The 18896-nt window shown below is 56.4% G+C and overlaps 4 protein-coding genes across 4 annotated transcripts; 1 reads left to right on the forward strand and 3 right to left on the reverse strand.

Moving 5' to 3' along the window:
• Positions 1-4475: 4475 nt before the first annotated feature.
• On the forward strand, positions 4476-5348 carry CMQ_3422 (uncharacterized protein; the record flags this gene model as incomplete). Its single annotated transcript, XM_014319360.1, has 1 exon — positions 4476-5348. The coding sequence occupies one exon, from the start codon at positions 4476-4478 to the stop codon at positions 5346-5348; it is 873 nt and encodes a 290-aa protein (XP_014174835.1).
• On the reverse strand, positions 5244-13660 carry CMQ_3545 (tpr domain containing, filament-forming protein; the record flags this gene model as incomplete). Its single annotated transcript, XM_014319483.1, has 5 exons — positions 5244-5342; positions 5817-11605; positions 11680-11992; positions 12516-12678; positions 12747-13660. 5 exons carry the CDS (start codon positions 13658-13660, stop codon positions 5244-5246), a joined length of 7278 nt encoding a protein of 2425 aa, XP_014174958.1.
• A 3534-nt stretch (positions 13661-17194) lies between these two features.
• On the reverse strand, positions 17195-18190 carry CMQ_3606 (uncharacterized protein; the record flags this gene model as incomplete). The annotated part of the gene is made up of 1 exon (XM_014319544.1): positions 17195-18190. One exon carries the CDS (start codon positions 18188-18190, stop codon positions 17195-17197), a length of 996 nt encoding a protein of 331 aa, XP_014175019.1.
• Positions 18191-18244: 54 nt separating this feature from the next.
• Positions 18245-18655, reverse strand: CMQ_4179 (uncharacterized protein; the record flags this gene model as incomplete). Its single annotated transcript, XM_014320117.1, has 1 exon — positions 18245-18655. One exon carries the CDS (start codon positions 18653-18655, stop codon positions 18245-18247), a length of 411 nt encoding a protein of 136 aa, XP_014175592.1.
• Between the last annotated feature and the right edge of the window lie 241 nt (positions 18656-18896).

An 18896-nucleotide genomic window follows, 5' to 3' on the forward strand; every position in this document is an offset into this window, starting at 1 on the left:
TCGTAGACAGTTGCTCCCCTTCCACACCAGGCCTCTCCGGACTTGCCCCAAGCTCCTCCGCTCGGGGCAAGATTCCAGTAGTCCCCCGCTGCTGCGGATCACTATTTCACTTCTCTGCTCTCTAGATAACTATCACCAAAATCAGATGCTACGCATAGAAATCCTTACTCACACCTCTGCGCCTGCCGGAAGCCGACAGAGAAATCGCCTATGGGCAGAGTTGTAGCGGCGGTACTGGCCAGCGGGCCTAGTCCATCCGCCAGTGACGGCGCCAGCTAACTAATTGGCTTGATACTACAGTGAGACGAATTTGCTAAAAGGGCGGCCGCTTGGAAGCGTGTGATTCGAGAACTTTCCCACAAAATGGGACTTGTCTGACAGTGAATGATAAGCTGCCGTATTCTTGAATCTGCCTTGTTTCCCAAATTTCTCCTTGCCCGTCTGATAGCCGTTTTATTAGTAGATATGCCATGTAAGATACAAACGCCGATATGCTGGCATAGCCTGGGATTGGTGGGGGTTCCTGCTCGATATACCAATCCCCCCCTGTAATATTCTCGTCATACAGGGGCTCAGCCCTACCTATTTCAATAGCCACAGCACCGTGCAGCTCCCCCCCCCGAGGCAAATGGACAATGCAAGCATTAGTTGATATGCCGATTCTGGTAGAATCTATTTCAAAGCAACCGACCTCCCTTGGTAGCTAGCAGTTCCATGCAACGCTGCTCTCACCGCCACCCTTTCCATATCTTCCGCCACATACGCCATTGCTTAGTGCTTGAATGGCTGCATCTCTCAGAATCAGCGGTAGTATGTCAGACAGCGCAAAATTCGCTCCAGACTGTCGGGTCGGACAGTCTGGCTGCCTATTGCGGACATCTTGTCTTTTGCATGTGCCACTGCTTTCCGTGCCGTCTGCTTCCCCAAGAACACTTATGGGCCCCAACATGTGCTAAAGCTCAAGCAAACCTTCCCAGTTGGGCACTATCAGCCTTATCATCCCAAGGTCTGTCAGATCAAATTCCTTACACCCTCCACTGACCGTTTTGCCCCTGAACCATACTCCCTCTGCCGGCCCCCTTCTCATTTCCTTTTGGTCAATATTAGCTGTACTATGTACCGTGCCAGTGGTCTCATCGCAGAAGGGGCACGAGTGTGGTGCTTGGCTTTTACATGGGTTGGGCGGCAACTGACAAAACAGATAAGACAGATAAAAAACAAAGCCTAACGGAGAGGGTAAGATGGCCGGAAAAAAGGCGGCTCTAGCTTGCCATTGGCCATTCGCGGGAATTTGTAATTGTCATCAAAGGCTTGGCACTCTGCGGGCTAAAATAGAACTGCTGAGCCAAAAGTCCTACGGAGAACATAGTATGAGGATCTTCCGCTTGGTGATCTCCCCGCTCCTGTGCTTTCTGTCTTGCGGGGCGTGGTCAGGTCAAGGTAAGTCAGCAAGGGAACATCAATGCGCTTCTGGGGAAATATGAGGCAAGGGTTCGAATACGCTATTTTTCTGACCCCTGCTAGTATAGCGATCCGGAGTTTTAGTTTAACCCCGGATCCGAGCACTGATGGGGAAGACCAGAGTTCAGGCCATACGACTACGTGTGGCAGAGCGTTTTGGTTGATACGAGCATGCAAATGAGTCGCTACCGTAGCGATACGAGACAATCATGGCGCAAGCACTGGGGGTCAACGGTTGGACGGTTGGTCGGAGGGAGAGATTCCAGCAAAACGTTTAGGTTCTCACACGGCTCGCTTAAATGGGAGGCTATAGTTTTAGGATCTTCTTGGCCTTCCTGATTTCGTGTTCCCTCTTGTGGACGGAGTAGGGGAAAGGGATGGAAGGTGGGGAGTGGAAGCGCGCTAGTCTTTCGGTCCTTGGAGACAGGCTCGTACTCGTATACTCGTATACCGTATACGGGTGCTTGTGCTTCTGAGCAGGTAAGTACATAGTATCATGGCGGCGTTCTCCGTCACCAAAACCAGCCCCCAATAGACTTGCTGGAGTTTGTGATATACCCGTTGTAAATGCGGGCTTAGCGGTTTTTGCGGGTGTATGACGGGAATGCAACGAGGGCCTGAGAGTGGAAGGTGTGGATAATATAAAAAAGGTGGGAAAGGTGGAAAGGTGGAAATGGCAGTTTCGACAAGCCCCCCTGGTTGACATTTCTGTGTCAGACACACGCCCTTTCCATATGAGGCGGAGGGCGTTAGCTGTCTTTAATGGGGTTTAAGCCAAAAGTGACAATGACTGGTGATTGGGCCGTATGTAGTAGCGGCGACGGCCGTTGAATCCTTCCTCTTCCAGTATAACCGATCCTTGCACACGGGATCTGTCCTTTCGGCCCTTTGCATTTTGCTTGCTGTATCGGCCGGATGACGATGTCCTGCGTTGGCCATCGGCAGCCATCGGGGACCGTCGGTCGGTGCTGTGCCGTCGAGCAGAAGAGCATGCGTCCTTTCGTTTCTCTCCACAATTCGCGGGTCCGCTGTTGCTGGGGAAAACGGAGTGGCCCCATGTATATTACGTAAGCATTCCCGTTCCGACGACGGAGGATTTGGGACACAATTTCCTGATAGGGAAGTAGGTCTCGATTGGGTGGAACAACGAGCAGATGGATGGTGTCCTCCCTGGCGAGAGTTTCAGTATCAAAGACACCCGCAATGCGTTTCAGCCCTACACGTGTCTGTTTCTGCCAAGGCATTCCTCCCAGAGTCGGTTCTCCCTGCGAGTGGGACGACCTGTTCTCAGTGATGCAGAGATGGGCTGTTGACGCATTACATAGTACGGTTCCCAGTTCTCCCCCATATCTGTTCGCTCTATTCGATTTCTGTGCGTTAGGCCTTCGGACATCAATGTGTGTCGTAGGGCTGGAAAAGAGGGGGGAGGGGAAGAGGATGCCGGGCTTGTCTCCACTGTAAGCTTGGCAACAGAAGCAGACGGACGCGGAGAAGGGCTTAGTAAAGACGGGTTCTCGCCGGAAGATTCCACAGAGATTCCACAGAAGGGACAAAGGGGGCTGTGTGCGGACAGTCCGCTTCCTTTGGTTGTTTCGCGAGCCGAAAGCAAGTCGGAGGGCTGTTGGACGGCTGCGATCGGTTGCTCATGTTGGTAAGCATCGGCAGCCAGGACGAGGACAAAAGCAGGACAGGATTGAGAGGGTTGCAGTCGGTACCAGATACAGAGTACCAGAGTACCAGACGGTATCCGTTGTCCATGGGCTCTGGGAGAAGTCTGGCGGTGAGGCTACCAATTTATTTGGGATATGCGCCTAAAAGAAGTGTGGTAAGACGGGAGCCAGTCGGACTCGCCGCAAAGGCGGCTTTTCGGCGTACGGCGATGATTGGCTGGGTAGCGAGCGCAGTGAAGGAACGTTGCGTGTGTGCCAATCTTGAACATGCACTGTCAAAGTGTTTTGGTGCCGTAGGGCTGAAGGACAACAACAAGGGCCGGGGGGAAAAGGGGGTGTGCTGCGTGTGTGTGTAAGCAGGGACATGTCTGCCTCGCTACATAGTACACATGTGTACGAGTATGTAAGTAGGGTGGGATTTTGTGGTAGGACCTTGGGTTTCTTGCTCGCATCTTACGATGCCAATCCCGGACGTGATTTGAAAGCAGACTCCCGGTGGCCTGGACATCGTGCCGTACAGAGTAACAGTCGTGCAAGTACGAGTCATGGCCGCGCCAGAGGGGGGGGGTGATCTGGGGCCTTTTTGGAAGGATTCGTTCCTCTTTTTTTTTCTCTTTTTTTCCCCTTTGTTCGCATGTTCCTTTCTGGCTTCCTTCCTTCTCTCTGATAGGAAACGGTGACGGTGGTCGGCCGACGACCGTTGGCTATTTGTCATCGGAGAGAACATTCCGTTGGTAGCGGCAGGCGGGGAAGGGAGCACTAGACAAGAGGAAAAACAGGCCAAACGTTAGCGTTAGGGGCAAGCCGCCGCGACCTTGTGGCCACGAAAAGCTTGGCCAGGTGCTAGGGTCGCTTGTTAGGGGTTGTGAAAGGGGCAAGTCAGTCGCGCTTTAGCCTTGGTGAGCGACGGGGTTTAGAGTCCGTTTTGGTCCGTTTTGTGTACGGGTACGGAAGGTGTAAAAACAAACAAACAAAAACAAAAAAACGTCAGCCGTCGGCGATGATTTGCCCCGCTTCCGCATTGGCTTGCAGCGTGCAGCACGTCTCAGCCACCCGCTGCGCCGCAGTCGAGAGGGCATGTGTCCTGGTCGAAGCCCCTCTGACCGAAGCGCTGTGCAGGGCCTAGACTGTTGCCGCAAGCCGGCTTCCTTCAACGACACCGACACAGAAGCGAAACGAGACGTTGTGGGCTGGCCGGCGACGTCATGGACCCGCTTTTGTCGCCAGGGGCAACCATGTATTGACACGCAGTTTTTGGGAGGGGGCGAGCATCGTCACCAAGAAGCAGAAGCATCCAGATCGATTGTCCGTGACCCTCAATTGCCCGCCATCCAGACAGACACGATGCGATTGCGCGTACGCCCTGCCTGGCGACGACAGCCGGCTGGCATGTGGCTCTTGCCGGCAGCCGCATTCCTGTGCGTGACGACGACGACGGCGGCGACGACGACAACGACGACGGCCGCCGCCTCTGCCGGGCTCTGTGTGGCCGGATACCACAGCTGCGCGGTCCTGGGCGCCAGCTTTGCGGACTTGTGCTGTCCACTGGTGCAGAGCTGCATGCTGGACGAAGCCGACGAGCCGGCCTGCTGTCCGGCCGGATATGCCTGCACGGGGACGGCGCCGGCGGCAGCCACGACGGCTTCGCTGTCGTACGTGCCCGACTACTACTACGGGTACTTTCCATACGTCGTGCCGGCCGGCGCGGCCGCATCAACGGCGCTCGCAGACATCGGCAGTTGCGACGCCGCTGTGCAGCAGTGCCGCGCCAACTTTGCGCTCTGCACGACAGTGTTAGGGGGTGCCATGGTCACAACTGACACTACGGCTGCTACAGCTGCCACTGCTGCTGCCACTGCTACAACACCCACAACCACTCCCACTTTCGGCGTCACCGTCGTCGTCTCAAGCCAGACCACAATCCAACTGCACAAAAGAGCTGCTGCCACCATATCTGCACTCGTTCTCACGGTGCCCACCACATTGGCTGCTGCGTCGGCTGCCAGCATCTGCAGCCTCCTCAGTAGCCAGGCCTGTGGAGGGCTGCCGGCCAGTTGCTCCGTCCTCTTCGCTACCAAAACGGCTACGGTCTCAGCTTCGAGCAGCACAAGATCATCCACCATCAGCAGTGCTGGCCGCAACGCTCAGCTGGCACCGCTGCACAGACATGTCGCCCTGCTCGCTGCAACTGTTGCCGTTGTGGTTCTTGTGCTATGACAAAGACGTGCTCTAATGCTTTACAATCAAATGAACCTATGTTAAACAATAAATGAAATTACTAGTACAATGGCCGAGCCTCCATGTGATCACGTGACATTGTCATCTCTCTCATTCCTCCTTCTCGGTCCTCGTTTCTCTTTCCCTCTCCCTCTCTCCCTCTCTCCCTCAATGATTCGGTCCTCCTCCGCGCATCCGCTTGCCTCCTCCAACTGGTCCACCAGCAGCCTCTCCCTCGTTCCTCAGCCGCTTGTTGTTGGGATTGAACGGCTCAGCGCCGGCATTCATCTGTCCGGCCGCACCAGCATTGCTGCCGCCACGACCCTGTCCACCGCCTCCGCGTCCGCCTCCCCGACCGCCACGCGGCGCTTGATACACGCCGCCGCCGCGACCGCCTGCTCCACCGCCGCGGTTGCCCGTGTTGGCACCGCCACGGCCGCCGCCTGGAACCGGAATGGCGCTTCGCACAGTCTGTTGGTTCTGGGCCTGTTGGCCTGCTTGGTTTGGTTGGCCTGCTTGGTTTGGTTGGCCTGGCTGGTTTGGTTGTGCCTGCTGGTTTGGTTGTGCCTGCTGGTTCTGCTGTCCTAAAGCCGCTGGCTGCTGTTGCTTCTGGAAAGGATTGGGCAGTGACGACGGAGGCGCTGGCTTGCCGCTGAACGGGTTGATGTTTGTAGCATTGACTGCTGCAGGCAGAGACTTTGGCTGCTGTTGCTGTTGTTGCTGCCGTTGCTGTTGTCCTGGAGCGACTGGCTTGGCTGGCAGGTTCGAGTTGGCCGGCCGAGCTGCCTGCACAATGACCGGCTTGGATTCCTGTCCAGGAGTTGACGGAGCTGCTGTCTGGACTGGAGTCATCGGGGCTGCTTGTGCTGTCGCAGCTGCTGGAGTCGCCGGAGTCGCCGGAGTCGCCGGAGTCGCTGGGACAACTTGTGCTGGAACTGCTACCACAACAGGCGCTGGCCGAGCATCTTTGGCCACAGCCCAAACTTCGACAACCGGTCGCTGAGGCGTCTGCACAGCCGCTGTCGACACTACTTCCAGCTTCGCGTTGGCCGTCTTCAGCTTGTTCTCCGCCATGTTGATGCGGATCGATGACTTCTTCTCGGCCATCATCTGACCCGTCTCCCGTGCCGACGCAATCTTGCCCTCGAACTCTGCTCGCACCACCAGCTCCAATTCTTCCCGCACTCGCCGGCTCTCCTGGTCCATCTTCTTCTTGATGTTGGACGCCACAATGCTGCGGATTGTCGCGTTGCTCGCCAGCAGGTCGCGTGTCTCCGCGTCGCCCAGCTTCGACAGGTCCATCATTGGTGTCTGAGGCTCTGATTTGACTGGAACTTGCGGCTGTGGTGCTCCTGGTGCTTCTCCTGCTCCCGCTCCTGCTCCTGCTCCCTCACTCGTCCATGTCTTCTTCTCCTGCTCCAGCCGCTGCTCCAGCTCAGCCTGCAGCTTCTCGCGAGCTTCCCGCAGCTCCTGCTCGCCCTTCTCCTTCGACTCCTTCAGCCGCCGGTTCAGCGCGTCCTTCATCTTGTCCGACCGCTCCTTGAGGATCGCCTGGATGTTGTCTTCCACCTCTTTGGCCTTTTGCTCAAACACCGCCGCGTTGGCCTCGGCGGCCGCCACCCGCTGCTCCAGAACTGCCCTCTCGTCTGCTGATACGGTCGCTGCTGTTGCTGTTGCTGTTGGTGCTGCTCCCTCGCCGCCGACCTCCAATGCCTGATCCCGCTCGCGCACCACTGCCTCCAGCTGGCTGCGCACGTCTGCCAGCTCCTGCTCCACCGCTGCCTTTTCGGCCTGCATCGTCTGCAGCTCCGTCTGCAGCCGGTCCACCTCGTCTTGCCGCTGGCTGACCTGCCCTCCTGATCCGCCCATCTCGACGTCTTCTGGTGAGGAGGATTCGACGCCGTCTGTTGCTTCGGCTGCCGACACCTTTGGCATCTCGTCTGTCGGCATCGTCGTCGTTGTCGTTGTCGCACTCGCCTCCACCACGGCCACCTCCAGCTCCCGGATCCGACTTTCGAGCGCCTCTCTCTCTGCTCGAGCTCCCGTCAGCTCTCCCTCCAGCACCTCCATCGCTGCCAGCCGTGAGCTCGTTGCCGTCAGCTGCTCCTGTAGCTCGTTCTTCTGTCCTATCAGCTCGCGGATCTGTGCTCCCTGCTGTCGTGCCTTCTCCTTGGCCTGCTCGATCAGCTTCTGTCGGCTCTCCCGCCACTGGCCTCGTTCCGTCTCTACCGTCGCCTCTAGCTCCTGCACCTTCTGTCGCTGTGCTGCCTCGGCTTCCTGCAGTGTCGCCCGCTCTGCCTCCACCTGTGCCATCGCCTGTCGCAGCTGCTCCATCTCCGTCGCATCCGCCACCTGTCCGTACTTGCTGAGGATGCTCTCCGTCCGCTTCTGCCACCGGTCTCGGTCCTCGCCGATCTGCCGCATCTCTTCCTCCAAGAACTGCTTCTGGTTCTCTAGCTCCGATACCCGCTGGCTCAGCGGCTCTAGCTGTGCCTGCAGCTCCTGCAGCCGCACCTCCTTCTGCCCTAGCTGTGCCTGTGCCTTCTGGTTGTCGTTCCGCAGCGTCACGTTGCTCTCCCGGATCAAGTTCAGCTCGTTCAGCTTCTCCATCAGCTCCTTGTGCGTCTGTGACGATCGGCTGACGTCGGCCTGCGACCGCCTCTCCTGCTCCAGCTTTAGCCGCGCCTCGTCCAGCTGCGCCTGTCCGTACTCCACCTTTTGCTGCAGCCGCTGCGTCTCCTGCAGCTTGAGGTTGTACTGCACCTCCAGGATCTCCTTCTCGCGCCGCAGGTAGCTGTTGAGCTCGCGCAGTCCTTCTGTTGCCGTGTCTGCGAGCGCTGCCGGCGTTGATCCGCCTGCTCCCTCGCCGTCTGCCTCTCCCATCGACACCCGGCTGTGCTGTAGGCTCGCAATCTGTGCCGTCACGCTCTCCAGCTGCTGTCCTAGTAGCTTGTTCTGCGCGTTGGTGTCTTCGCGTCGTGCCCGCATCTCCGACACCTCCTGTTCAAACTGTTGTCGTCGCTCCTCCCATGACGACTCGCTCTGGCTCAGCGCCACCTTGGCCGACTCCGCTTCCGCCCTCCACGACGCCGCCTCCGTCCGCAGATGGTTGTGTTCCGCCCGCAGCACCTGCAGCTGCTTTGCCGCGTCCGCGTGCTTCACCAGCTCCTGCTCGTAGTCCCGCTGCGCCTTGCTTGCAATCTCCGCCTGCGCCCGCAGGTCTGACTGGTGGTACTTCTTCTCGTCCTTTGCTCGCTCCTCCACCTCCTTGAGTCGCCCGATCTCCGACTCTAGGATTCGCTTTTCGTCCTCCAGCTTCCGTCCCAGCTCCGCTTGCGAGTCCCGTAGCGTGTTGAGCTCGCCGTTAGACTTGGTAAGCTCTGCCGACAGCCCCTCGACCGCTTGCTCCAGCTCCTGGATCCGCGTGTCCTTGGCCGCCAGCGCCGCATCCATCTCCTGTCGGTACTGCTCCTGCGACTCGTTGATGCTGTTCAGGTCTTCCTCCGCCGACTGCGCAATGTCCTTGTACGATGCCGTCTCCGCCTTGGTGCTTTCCAGCTCCGACTGCGTCAGCTCCAGCTCCCGTCGGAGCTCGGCCACCTCGGCCTCCAGCTCCTGCAGTTGTGTCGCCGCCTGCTCGTCCGCGTCCGCGTTCGCATCGTCCTGTGCCTGTTTCTGCACCCTCGACGTCGGCCGTGGCTGCAGCCTCTGCGTCCGCTCTTCTGCGCTCCGCAGCTCGATCGTCAGCTCGTTGACCCGTGCCTGGAGGTGATCTCGGCTCGTCTTGGTTGCCACCAACTCCTCCTTGCTCTGGCTGATCGTCGCCATCAGATCGTCGATCCGCTTCTGCGCCTCCTGGCCCTCGTACTCCTTGCGCAGCTGCAGCTTCTTCGCCTCTTCCGTCTCTTCCGAGAGCTTCCTCTTCGTCGTCGTGAGCTCCGCCTCCGCCTTGTCGATCTGCGCCTGCAGCCGCCGCCGCATCTCCGACTCCGACAGCTCGCGTTCGTTGAGCAAGCTCTGCTGCGATGCCAGCAGACTGTTTAATCGCGCCTTATCCTCGCCCAGGCTCTCGTTGTCTTGGCTCAGCCGGTCTTGGATGCCCTTCCAGAGCGTCTTCTCCGCCTTGAGGTTCGCGTTCTCGTTGCGCATGCTCTCCAGCAGGCTGCGCACCTCCACCAGGTCCATCGCCACCTGCTGCGTCCGGATGTCCTGCTTGGCGTACGACTCCGACAGGCTCTGGTTCTTCTCCTGCAGCGCCCGGTTGTCTGTCTCCAGCGCCGCGTAGTTGGACTGGAGCATCTCGTAGCGCTCAGATGCAAGCGTTAGCTGGCTGCTGACCCGCGCAATCTCCGCGTGCAAGCTGCTTCTCTCCATCGACAGCTTCTCCACCTGGCTGCGCATCGTCTTCCGGTCCACGCCCTGCTCGCTGCGGTACGAATCAAAGTTATTCTGCAGCTCGCGGAGCGCCACAGTCAGCTCTCCTTCATCCGCTGTCGAGTGGCGCTCGACACTAGCGAGCACCTCGCGCTGGCTGCCGTCGACCGACCCGCCGAGAACAGAGCTGATTTCGGCAAGGCTGGCCTTCTGCTGCAGCATGCGACGGAACATATCGCGCTCTGTCATATAACTCTTCATCCGGATCGTCACCGACTTAGACTCATCTTGAAGCCGAGATACAGTGTCGCGGAGCGTCTTCAGCTCCACCTGGTCACGCTCTGCCTGGCGCTTGGCCTCCGAGGCTTCGTCGTTCTCCATCTTGTTGGCTAGCTCGCGTGTGACGCGCAGCAGCTCCGCGTTCTTCTCCTGCAGCTCCCGGATGTCCTTGAACACCACAAACCGCTCTGATATGAACTGGTGCGTGTCCGACAGGTCGTCTAGGGCACCCTCGGTGACCCGGCCTTTCTGGAGGCGCTCGAACTGCTGCACTTCTTCTTCCGAAAGCTCGCCGAGGCCCTTTTCGCGGGCCTGCAGGTTAAAGACGAGCAGCTGGATCTGCGTGCTGAGGTCGCGGAGTTGGGTGCGCAGGATCTCGATCTCCGCCTGTGCCGTGATGCTGCTAGCTTCTGCCTTCTTCGCGGCCTTCTTGGCCACGTCACGCTCACCGAAGCTCTCCTCGCACAGCCGCGAAATTTGCACATTCTCGGTCCGTAGGCGCTCAGCCTCTTCCTGCAGATCAGCGATCTCGGGGCTCTTCGCCTCCAGGGCGCTCATGATCTCGTCCAGCTCCCGGGACAGTTCCTGCGTACGTCTCCTCTCGCGCGTGAGCTCGCCCTTAGTCTTGTAGAGCTCTTCCATCGCCTGTGCCGCCGTGATGCTGGATTTGCCGCGAAGAATGGAGCCGGGCGTACCAAATGGCGACGCAGCCCATCCGGCATTACCGTTCCCGGTTCCGTTGGCGCGGGGTGTCTGGGGCGCCGAACCGGGCGGCACTCTGGAAGCAGCAACGGGAGACGCCAAGACAGCCTGGAGCCGATCGACTTCGGCCTCGAGCTGCTGGGCGCGCTGTTCCGCCTGCTGTAGGTCTTCCTTGATCTGCTCCATCTCCTGGCGGACCCTCCGCACTTCGTCGGCCGACTCGTCCTTGACCTGCTCGAGGCGTAGCTCCACTTCGCGTAACCGATTGCGATGCGTCTCGGTCTGCTGCTCCTTCAGCTCGACGAGGCGGTTGGACGACTCCAGCTCGGCGCGGAAGCCTTCCTCGTTGCGTGCGGCGGCTTCCTGAAGCTGTTGCACCTTGGACAGAGCCTCGTCGGCTTTCCGTTGGGCATCTTCCAGGCGCGTGCGCAGCTGCTTCTCAGTGCGGCTCAGCGATTCGATGTTCGACTGTGTCTCTTCATTCTGGCGCTGGAGCTCGGCAATGCGGGCGGCCTTCTCCTTGCGGAACTTGAGCGACTCTTCGGCCTTGGTCTTCAGCTCGGTCTCGAACCACTGGTTGTTCTTTCGGGCGAACTCGAGCTCCTGCTGCAGCGACTGCTCGCGAAACTTGGCGCTGCTGACACCGGACTGCGCATTCTGGACAGATTGCTGGAGTGCGGTAATTTCTTGGCCCAGCTTGAGGTTCTTCTGGTGTTGGGCCTGCAACTCCTCGGCGAGCTCGGCGTTGGCTGACGTCTTGGACTCGAGAATAGACAGGGTGTCGCGGTTAGAAGCCTCCAGGGACGCGTTGCGGCTGGCGAGGCGCTCGATATCTGCCTGAGAATTGGCCCCGGATGACTTGAGAGCCTGAAGCTCGTTTTCGATGGCACGTCGCGCGTTCTCTGGAAGAGGAAAACATTAGATTCCGCAATGGCCCGAAATTACACCTATCCTGTGTTTTGGAATTTGTACACACCTTCGTCCTGGAGCTTTCGCCTGAGGTCTTCGACTTCCTTACGGCTGCCTTCGGCAGCAGCCTTGAAAGAGTCACTTCGAGCCTCGGAGCTGCGCACCACGCTTTCATACTCTATCTCGATCTTGAGCTTGTCGGCGTATAGGCTGTCAAGCTCGTGAGCCTTGGTCGCTACGGCGTCGAGGATACCCTGGATCAGATCAACGGTCGGCTCGGTCAGGGCGGTGGAGAGGCTCGTTTGGGGCACGCCGAGGTGCGAGGACAAGTAGCCCACGTCCACGGCTGCCGCAGCCATCATGAGAAATCCAAACAAATACTAAAGCAGAATATGAAAGTCCGGTGGGAAATAGGGGTGGGGTGAGAAAGAAAGAAAGGAGAGGCGGTTGGGAGCAATCAACAGAAAAAGCTGTCACGCCGCTGACCTTCCATTAAGAAGACGTCGCGTGCAGCAGTCCTCGACGGGGTGAAAGCAAATCAGATGAGACACAGAAGGTACAGTCGACAGCGGCGTTGATGAAGGTTGGCGATCGGATGTCGACGTGCCGTGGCGTAATTATTGGCGATGCTCTCTGGCCGTCGTAGTTTTTGATGCCTTTGTGTTTGTCCTTTTTTAGCTGTCACTGTTTCCAGTAGCTGAGAGGGAAGTGATGCTAGTGAAGGCGCAAATCTTTTGGCCAATGATAGCGCGTTATTACAATGGGTCTGTGACTGCAGCTTCCCGCTAGCGTTCTGGCGCTTACACAATTGGCAGGAACAACTCAAACTGAAGCAGATCGCGAAGGACGCAATCACGTGACATTTACAAACAGATCTTGCCTGCGATACCACTGCCATCATACTTCATGAACATTGACGTGGAAACCACCGGTGGGAGACGGCTCGGACAGCGCCCAAATTATTCCCTGCTCCAGCACGTCGTCCCAGTCCTGATGCAGCGCCAAGTTGCCGTAGCGCCGGTAGCTGTGAGGGACACCCTTGAAAAGATGGACATCGGTGGAAACACTAACAGGTTGTCAGTATGGAAAACCTGGGGTGTTCCAGAGGAAGCGCAGCAGTCCCGCGCAACGTACCCTTGCTCGACCAGCAGCTTTGCGTACAGAAGGCCCTCATCGCGCAGTGGATCGAAGCCGCAGATGCCGAAGACAGCGGGCGGTAAGCCGCGCACCTGGCTGGGATGAGCGAGTCCAGGATTGAGCATGATGTCGGAGGGGTCGGGGCGGTCGACTTGCAGCAGGTCTGTGAAGAGCCGGAGGGTGATGGACGGGATGCCGGGCGCCTCAGCGTTCTCGACGCGCGACGACACGGCCGGGCTGGCGAGGCGGGACTGTAGCACGCCGTAGCAGTCCTGGTGTACGAGAGCGGGGACCATGAGTACCTGGCCAGCGATGCGCGGCAGGCGGTGGCCGGCCACGTTGTCGCCCGGCAGTCGGCCGAGATGCTGTTCGAGGACGAGCGATGCGGCGAGATGGCCGCCAGCCGAGATGCCACCAACGACGACACGACGTGGATCGATGCCGAGGTCAGTGGCCCTGTCGTGTAGCCAGAGGAAGGCGTCCTGGCAGTCGAGCCAAGCTGTCGGATAGGGATGCTCTGGTGTGTGGCGGTAGTTGACGCTGAGAACGACGACGCCGGCGCCAACGGCAATCCGGGCAGCCGTGGCATCTTCGGTAGCCAGAGAGCCGTACATATAGCCGCCGCCATGCATGTAGAGAAAGATGGCCGGTCGAGGGTTACGCGGGACCGTCTTGGGCCAGTAGGAGCGCGCCCCGATGGTGCCAGAGCCGTCGCGGGTCGCAATGTGGTAGTCGGCTGTGTCGACGAGATTGGCCAGCGCCTGGAACTCGGTGGCAGTGATCTTCTCGCGCTCTCTGTTGATGGCATCCCGGTGTTCCGTTGCCGACTGGTGTTGCATCTGGGGCGGCAGCACGGCCTTAATGGCCTGCCATTCCTTGCTGGCACCCCCGTAGCAGGAGAAGTCGCTCATAGTGCAGAGAGTTTTTGCCAGGGAATGAATGGTATGAGAGATGTGAGGGGACTGGCGCAAGAGGAAGAATAATTAGATAAGCACTTCGGGGCGGATATTACGGAAGGTGGGAGCTGGTATTCGATTGGGCGACTCTGAGACAATGCAGTCTTACAGCAGGCTGTGGTGAGGTTGTGCTTCATTGTGCCGAAGACAGGTCAGAAATACGGGCTGCTGTTGAAGAAAAAGGGCGAGTTTGTTTACAGCTAACTAGTAAATTACAAAGACGTAGCCATTTCATGAAACTGTCAGACCCTTGCAAACCCAAAACTGAGATGGTATTGATTCGACACATGTTTGCATTGCCAGATTTTATCTGAATGATGTGTATGCAATATTGAACTCACGGTGTACCATCTTACAACTTAGCAGTGTGCGCCGTTCTCCGTATAGGCACTGAATCAAATCTACTTCACCAGTGACAAAACGGATGTCAAGTGGTAAGCAGGCAATTCGATTTGTCAATAGGTAATCATTACTAGCCGTAGTGCAGAGAGGCATATGGCAGAATTCGACAGGGCATGAGTGTAGCCCCTAATATTAGGCATAAAAGAGTCCATCCAATCCCTCTCTCCGACAGATTTCATCTCACCATTGAATCCAGTTTAAGAATAGACAACGTTTTCCGTCACAGCTCCTCTTCTCGCATCAAAGACAGCAATACCTTAATCAACCACTGTTTTCAAACCAAGGCCTGCTCTTTCAATGAAATTCTCATATCGCTGCCGTTGTGTTTGTTGCCAAGCTGTCCATCGAACCTAGGTAATATCCCCCAAGTTGTTGCTGTCATTCATCTGCCAGTGGCATGCCGAGTGGCTATCATCAAGAGTCTGTCGCAATTGGCGTCATCTTTGGAGAAATCGAAGAGGAGTTGTCGGACCGGGATCAAATACTCGTCGGAAGCGGCGGACTCGTCATGGGGCGAAAATAAGAAACGTCAGCTGTATGGATCAAAAACTGGCAGATGGGAACGATGAAGAAAATGCTATACCTGAGTTCCCAAGGTGTTGCCATTGGACAAAAAAGGAGAAACTGTGCCCTCAGGGGTCCCTCATCGGGCTCTGCCTCGATCATGGAGCCCGCTCGTTTGACGACGTGCAGGCTCAATCATCAGTTGGAAAAGAGGGAAAAGAAATCAAAAATTGTTGTCTCCGCGCCGGTATCAGAAAGGCCATAGGGGGGGCCAGTCCGATGTTCCAGCGCTGACAGTGTTCTGGCACTTTGGCAGTGCGAGAGCTTGGGTAGACGACCGTCATTGGCGCAAGCGCCTACGGCATCCAATCGTGCTAAGCACAGTTAGTTTGGGGAGAAAGGAGAGACGGAGAAATGAAAACCGGGGGAGACCTTTGCATTTATATCCTTCTCCCCGTTGACGTCGCTTTCTGACGAGGCAAGAGACATGGCGGTTGTTTCCTTGACTATCCCACCAGACCATCACACGATGTTGGCTATTGTGGGGAAGGAACAATGAAGTCTCTGGCTCTGTTTGGGGGTCATATATTTGGTTAGTTTTGGAGAAGGGAGGGGCGATCCAAGCTCTGGCTTCGTCGATACATGATGAAAGCAGCGTCTTCTTACAAGAGGAAAAGGGTCAGAAAGTCTATGACTGGTTGACCTTATTTCACGGAAGATAGCCATATCTGATATCATAAGTCACAAAGCAAGACGGTTTGGATCGTAGGTTTTTGAGACCGTGACCGAAGGCTGCGAGTAACGCCGACCCATTACTTTTCTTGGTCCTGTGGTGGCATAGGTAACGTGTCGCCCGATTGGGAAAGCAACTGTCACGAATTCGGTAAGTTGATGTCGACACCCGATTTGCGTTCTGCTAGCGATGCTGTACTCCTCTCTCTATTGTTGTGTCCACGTCCAAACAAACAGGAAGCGCGACCGTTGATGGTGTCCGTCTAATGGGAAAGCGGGCTTACGACAACGGCAAGTAGGAAACGGACATCGGCTGTTAACAGCCCTCAGATAAGTCCCCTTTTCTGTGGTTTTGATGTTGTGGCTCTTTCGGGAAAGATAGCACTATGATTGCAATAAGCAGGTGTCAACGCGAGCAGTTCGCTGTTTCTATCGAGGTGCCTGTTCCTATCAGGGAAGTTATTATCAAGCACATGACAGCCGGTTGCAAAATGATGATATGCCAGCTTTGTTACGATTGCTGTTTACAAATACGGGACAATGAGAATTGCTTTCCTAAGGATCAGCTTTGTGGAAAGAAAATTCCGCAAGAACGGTAAGTGGACGTCACCTGTACTTCCCCTTGTTGCTCTCTTGATACATCGGACACCAGTTTGGTGAACACGAAAAGGGGCAGCCAATGATCCGTACAGAGTGCTCTTACTACAAAGATAAATATATGATATCTCCATCTTTTAAGTGTACGAGCGACGAGCGCACCACAATGAATATAATTGCACCCCAGTGGCCGGCTACTGCCAGCCGTGATCTTTTCAGTCGAGATCAACTCCCCTATAGCGAAGTCTGTTTCTGCGCAAAGAAAAAAGGAGCAGGCGCGATGTATATTACATTGGGATAGCTGTTACTTGGATCAGCCGATAGTCTACGTTTGACGCTTGCCGGCGGGTTCTCAAAGGAGAATGGCTAAATCGAGAAGTTGTTCTTCTAATGGAATGGTTGCTGTTGCTGGCTATCTTTTTACCCGGATGGCTGCTGCTTCTGGACAGCGTCTCCTAGGACTTTCCTGAAGTGCTTGCTCATCAGCACCATGGACACGATACTATTGATAGTGATGCTATAGTTCTTGTTTTAGATTCTTTGATTGATTCCAGGTCCAGTTGGGTCTTATACTCAGCGAGCCCAAAACATATTCCCATGGTTGTGTAGAAAGAATCTCGTCCTTGATCAGTGCCAGGTCGGGGCCATGGGAAATTGTCGTTATATTAGAGGTCAATTTATCCACCTTTGTATCTTCTGAGACTTGCATCTTGCATCGAAGAAATGTCATTGTGCCACGAAGTTATGCAAGTCGAACAAGAAACGTAAATACAAACGCCTAGCTAAATGAACAGTCTCTTTCGCTCTCCCTTCTTTTTCGCCCATCGCATAGCACATGCACAGGCACATGTGCATATCTGACTGCACACGCAGCTGCCCGTTGTCGTGATTGCTGTGCAGCTCAGCATACGACTGCGTCACCGGTTCTGACTGCCAACAAATAGCGGTTCTTTATTGCAAGGTCATGGCATCAATCACGCTGCCGGAAATCTATGTGGTCTGAAGTTTCCTAGATCTTCTCGGTTATTTTTGTGTTTTGTGTGTGTTTTTCTTGTTTCTCCTGTGCATCGACGTTGAGCCAAAAGTACTTTGTTCATTGCCACGCTTCGATCCTGCTCGGCAGGAAATGAGGCCGTGTCTTGGCTCTGCCGACATCATGCAGTGTCTCTCCGGCCATGAGAAAGTCAAGGTCCTGCGCTCTTCTTATTCACACCCCCCCCTTGATCGCATAGCGTTGCAGACGGCCAGTCAGCTTCACCAAAAATTATTGGCCGCGACTTGCAAGTACCTCCACTCGGATTCCTCTGCTTCGTTCTCTCGTGCCTCAGCCTCTGGTTCATCCTCGACCGTAGGTTGCCATCGAACGGGCGGCTGGCGAGGTGGTATCTCGCCGAGCTCTGGTGAGGGCATGGGGGCGGGGAATGGGGACGGGTGGCGGTAGGTGTTTCTAGGTGAGCCTGTCTGAGTGCCGAAATCACGATAGTCGGAGCCGAAGCCCAGCCTTTCGAAGGCAGAGGAGCCGTCGGTCTGGGTGAGAATACCGCGCCGTTGAAGACGGATCCGGAGAAGCTCCCGTCTCGTCTCCAGGTATTCCTTCTGCTCCAGCTCTGTCAGTTCCTCCTCAGTGAGCGAGTTCTGGGTCAGCTGCTGATGGTGGTACTGGTGTTGCCAGCCATGATGATCGTGCCAAGGCTGATGCAGCTCGCTGCCAAGGTCGTGGTTTCGGTAGTGGTGGCGCCGCAAAACACAGTCGTGGAGGTGGTCTCCCAGATGCCGGTGCGGACAGCCACAGTCATGCAGCAAGAGATCCTCGTCATGACGATGCAGCCGTTCTTCCTGGTGCCGGCGGTGTCGTCGCTCCCAGCCAAACACCGTGCGCAATCCCCACGCCCAGTTGAAACGAATGAGGAGCCGCCACAGCCACCGGACCAATGTTCTCACTGTTGCCAGGTCGATGCCGAGTATGCCGGACCGGGCTGCAGTGGCAATGCCCACGTGGCCGATGCCGTAGAGCACGATGCCGACGGACGTGGTGAGCACCAGCGTGACTCCAAAGATAAAGGGCGCGATAGTATCGACGATCCAGTCGACGGTGGGCCGTGTTTTATCGCGCAACTTCCTGACTGCTCCCCGGAGCCACGCACGCAGACGGGCGCGATCACCGAGGACACAGCCAATAGCACGCAACGGGGGAGAAGTGCAGATGACACATAGACACACCAAGAGTGGCACGCCCACAAAAACGGTCATCCTGGGCCAGACACAACGGACCAGACTGTCCCTGGCGCTGTCAGACACACTGTTCTAGAGCGGACGCAGCGAGGAGGACGCGTATAGCTGTGCTGGTGGCCAGCTGAAGCGCAGGCGGTAGCCCTGGTCGAACGCCATGCTGACGACATGTTGGGCAAAGCTGACCAGTGGCGAGGCGGCATCCATGTGCGGGATCGTGTTGCTGGTGGTTGTCGATAGAGCCGTGGATGTCTTTCCGGCCACGAGTGAGAGCATCATGCCGCTTAGGAAAGCGTAGTTGGCAACAACTGCGGCCATCGTGGTTGTCCCCTCGCACATGCTATAGGTTAGAAGCCTGCACAGGGTGTTTCGAAACAGCCGGTCACCATCGACAGGGAAGAAGGTACCGACGGCCAGCGGCATCAATAGAACGACCAGACATGTAAATGAAAGTGCGACAAGCGGGAGCAGAAGGCCGGGTGGCATTCTAAAGAAGTATATGGCTGCTGAGAACAAGAAGGGTAGGAAGGGGATAAGGAGAACAGTGATAAGAATATTGAAAAAATAATTTGTAGGAAGAGGATATGGTAAGAAATGGAAGGAATTGTTGAAGTGAATGTATCTTCTATGTAGTACTTTGTAGGCAAGATATATTTATTAAATAAAAAATATATTGTTTTAAACTTAAGCTACTCCGTAAAGTTCAAGTAAAGGCTAGTGGCAGTCT

Source organism: Grosmannia clavigera, assembly GCF_000143105.1.
Source record: "Grosmannia clavigera kw1407 unplaced genomic scaffold GCSC_113, whole genome shotgun sequence".
Lineage (NCBI taxonomy): Eukaryota > Fungi > Ascomycota > Sordariomycetes > Ophiostomatales > Ophiostomataceae > Leptographium > Leptographium clavigerum.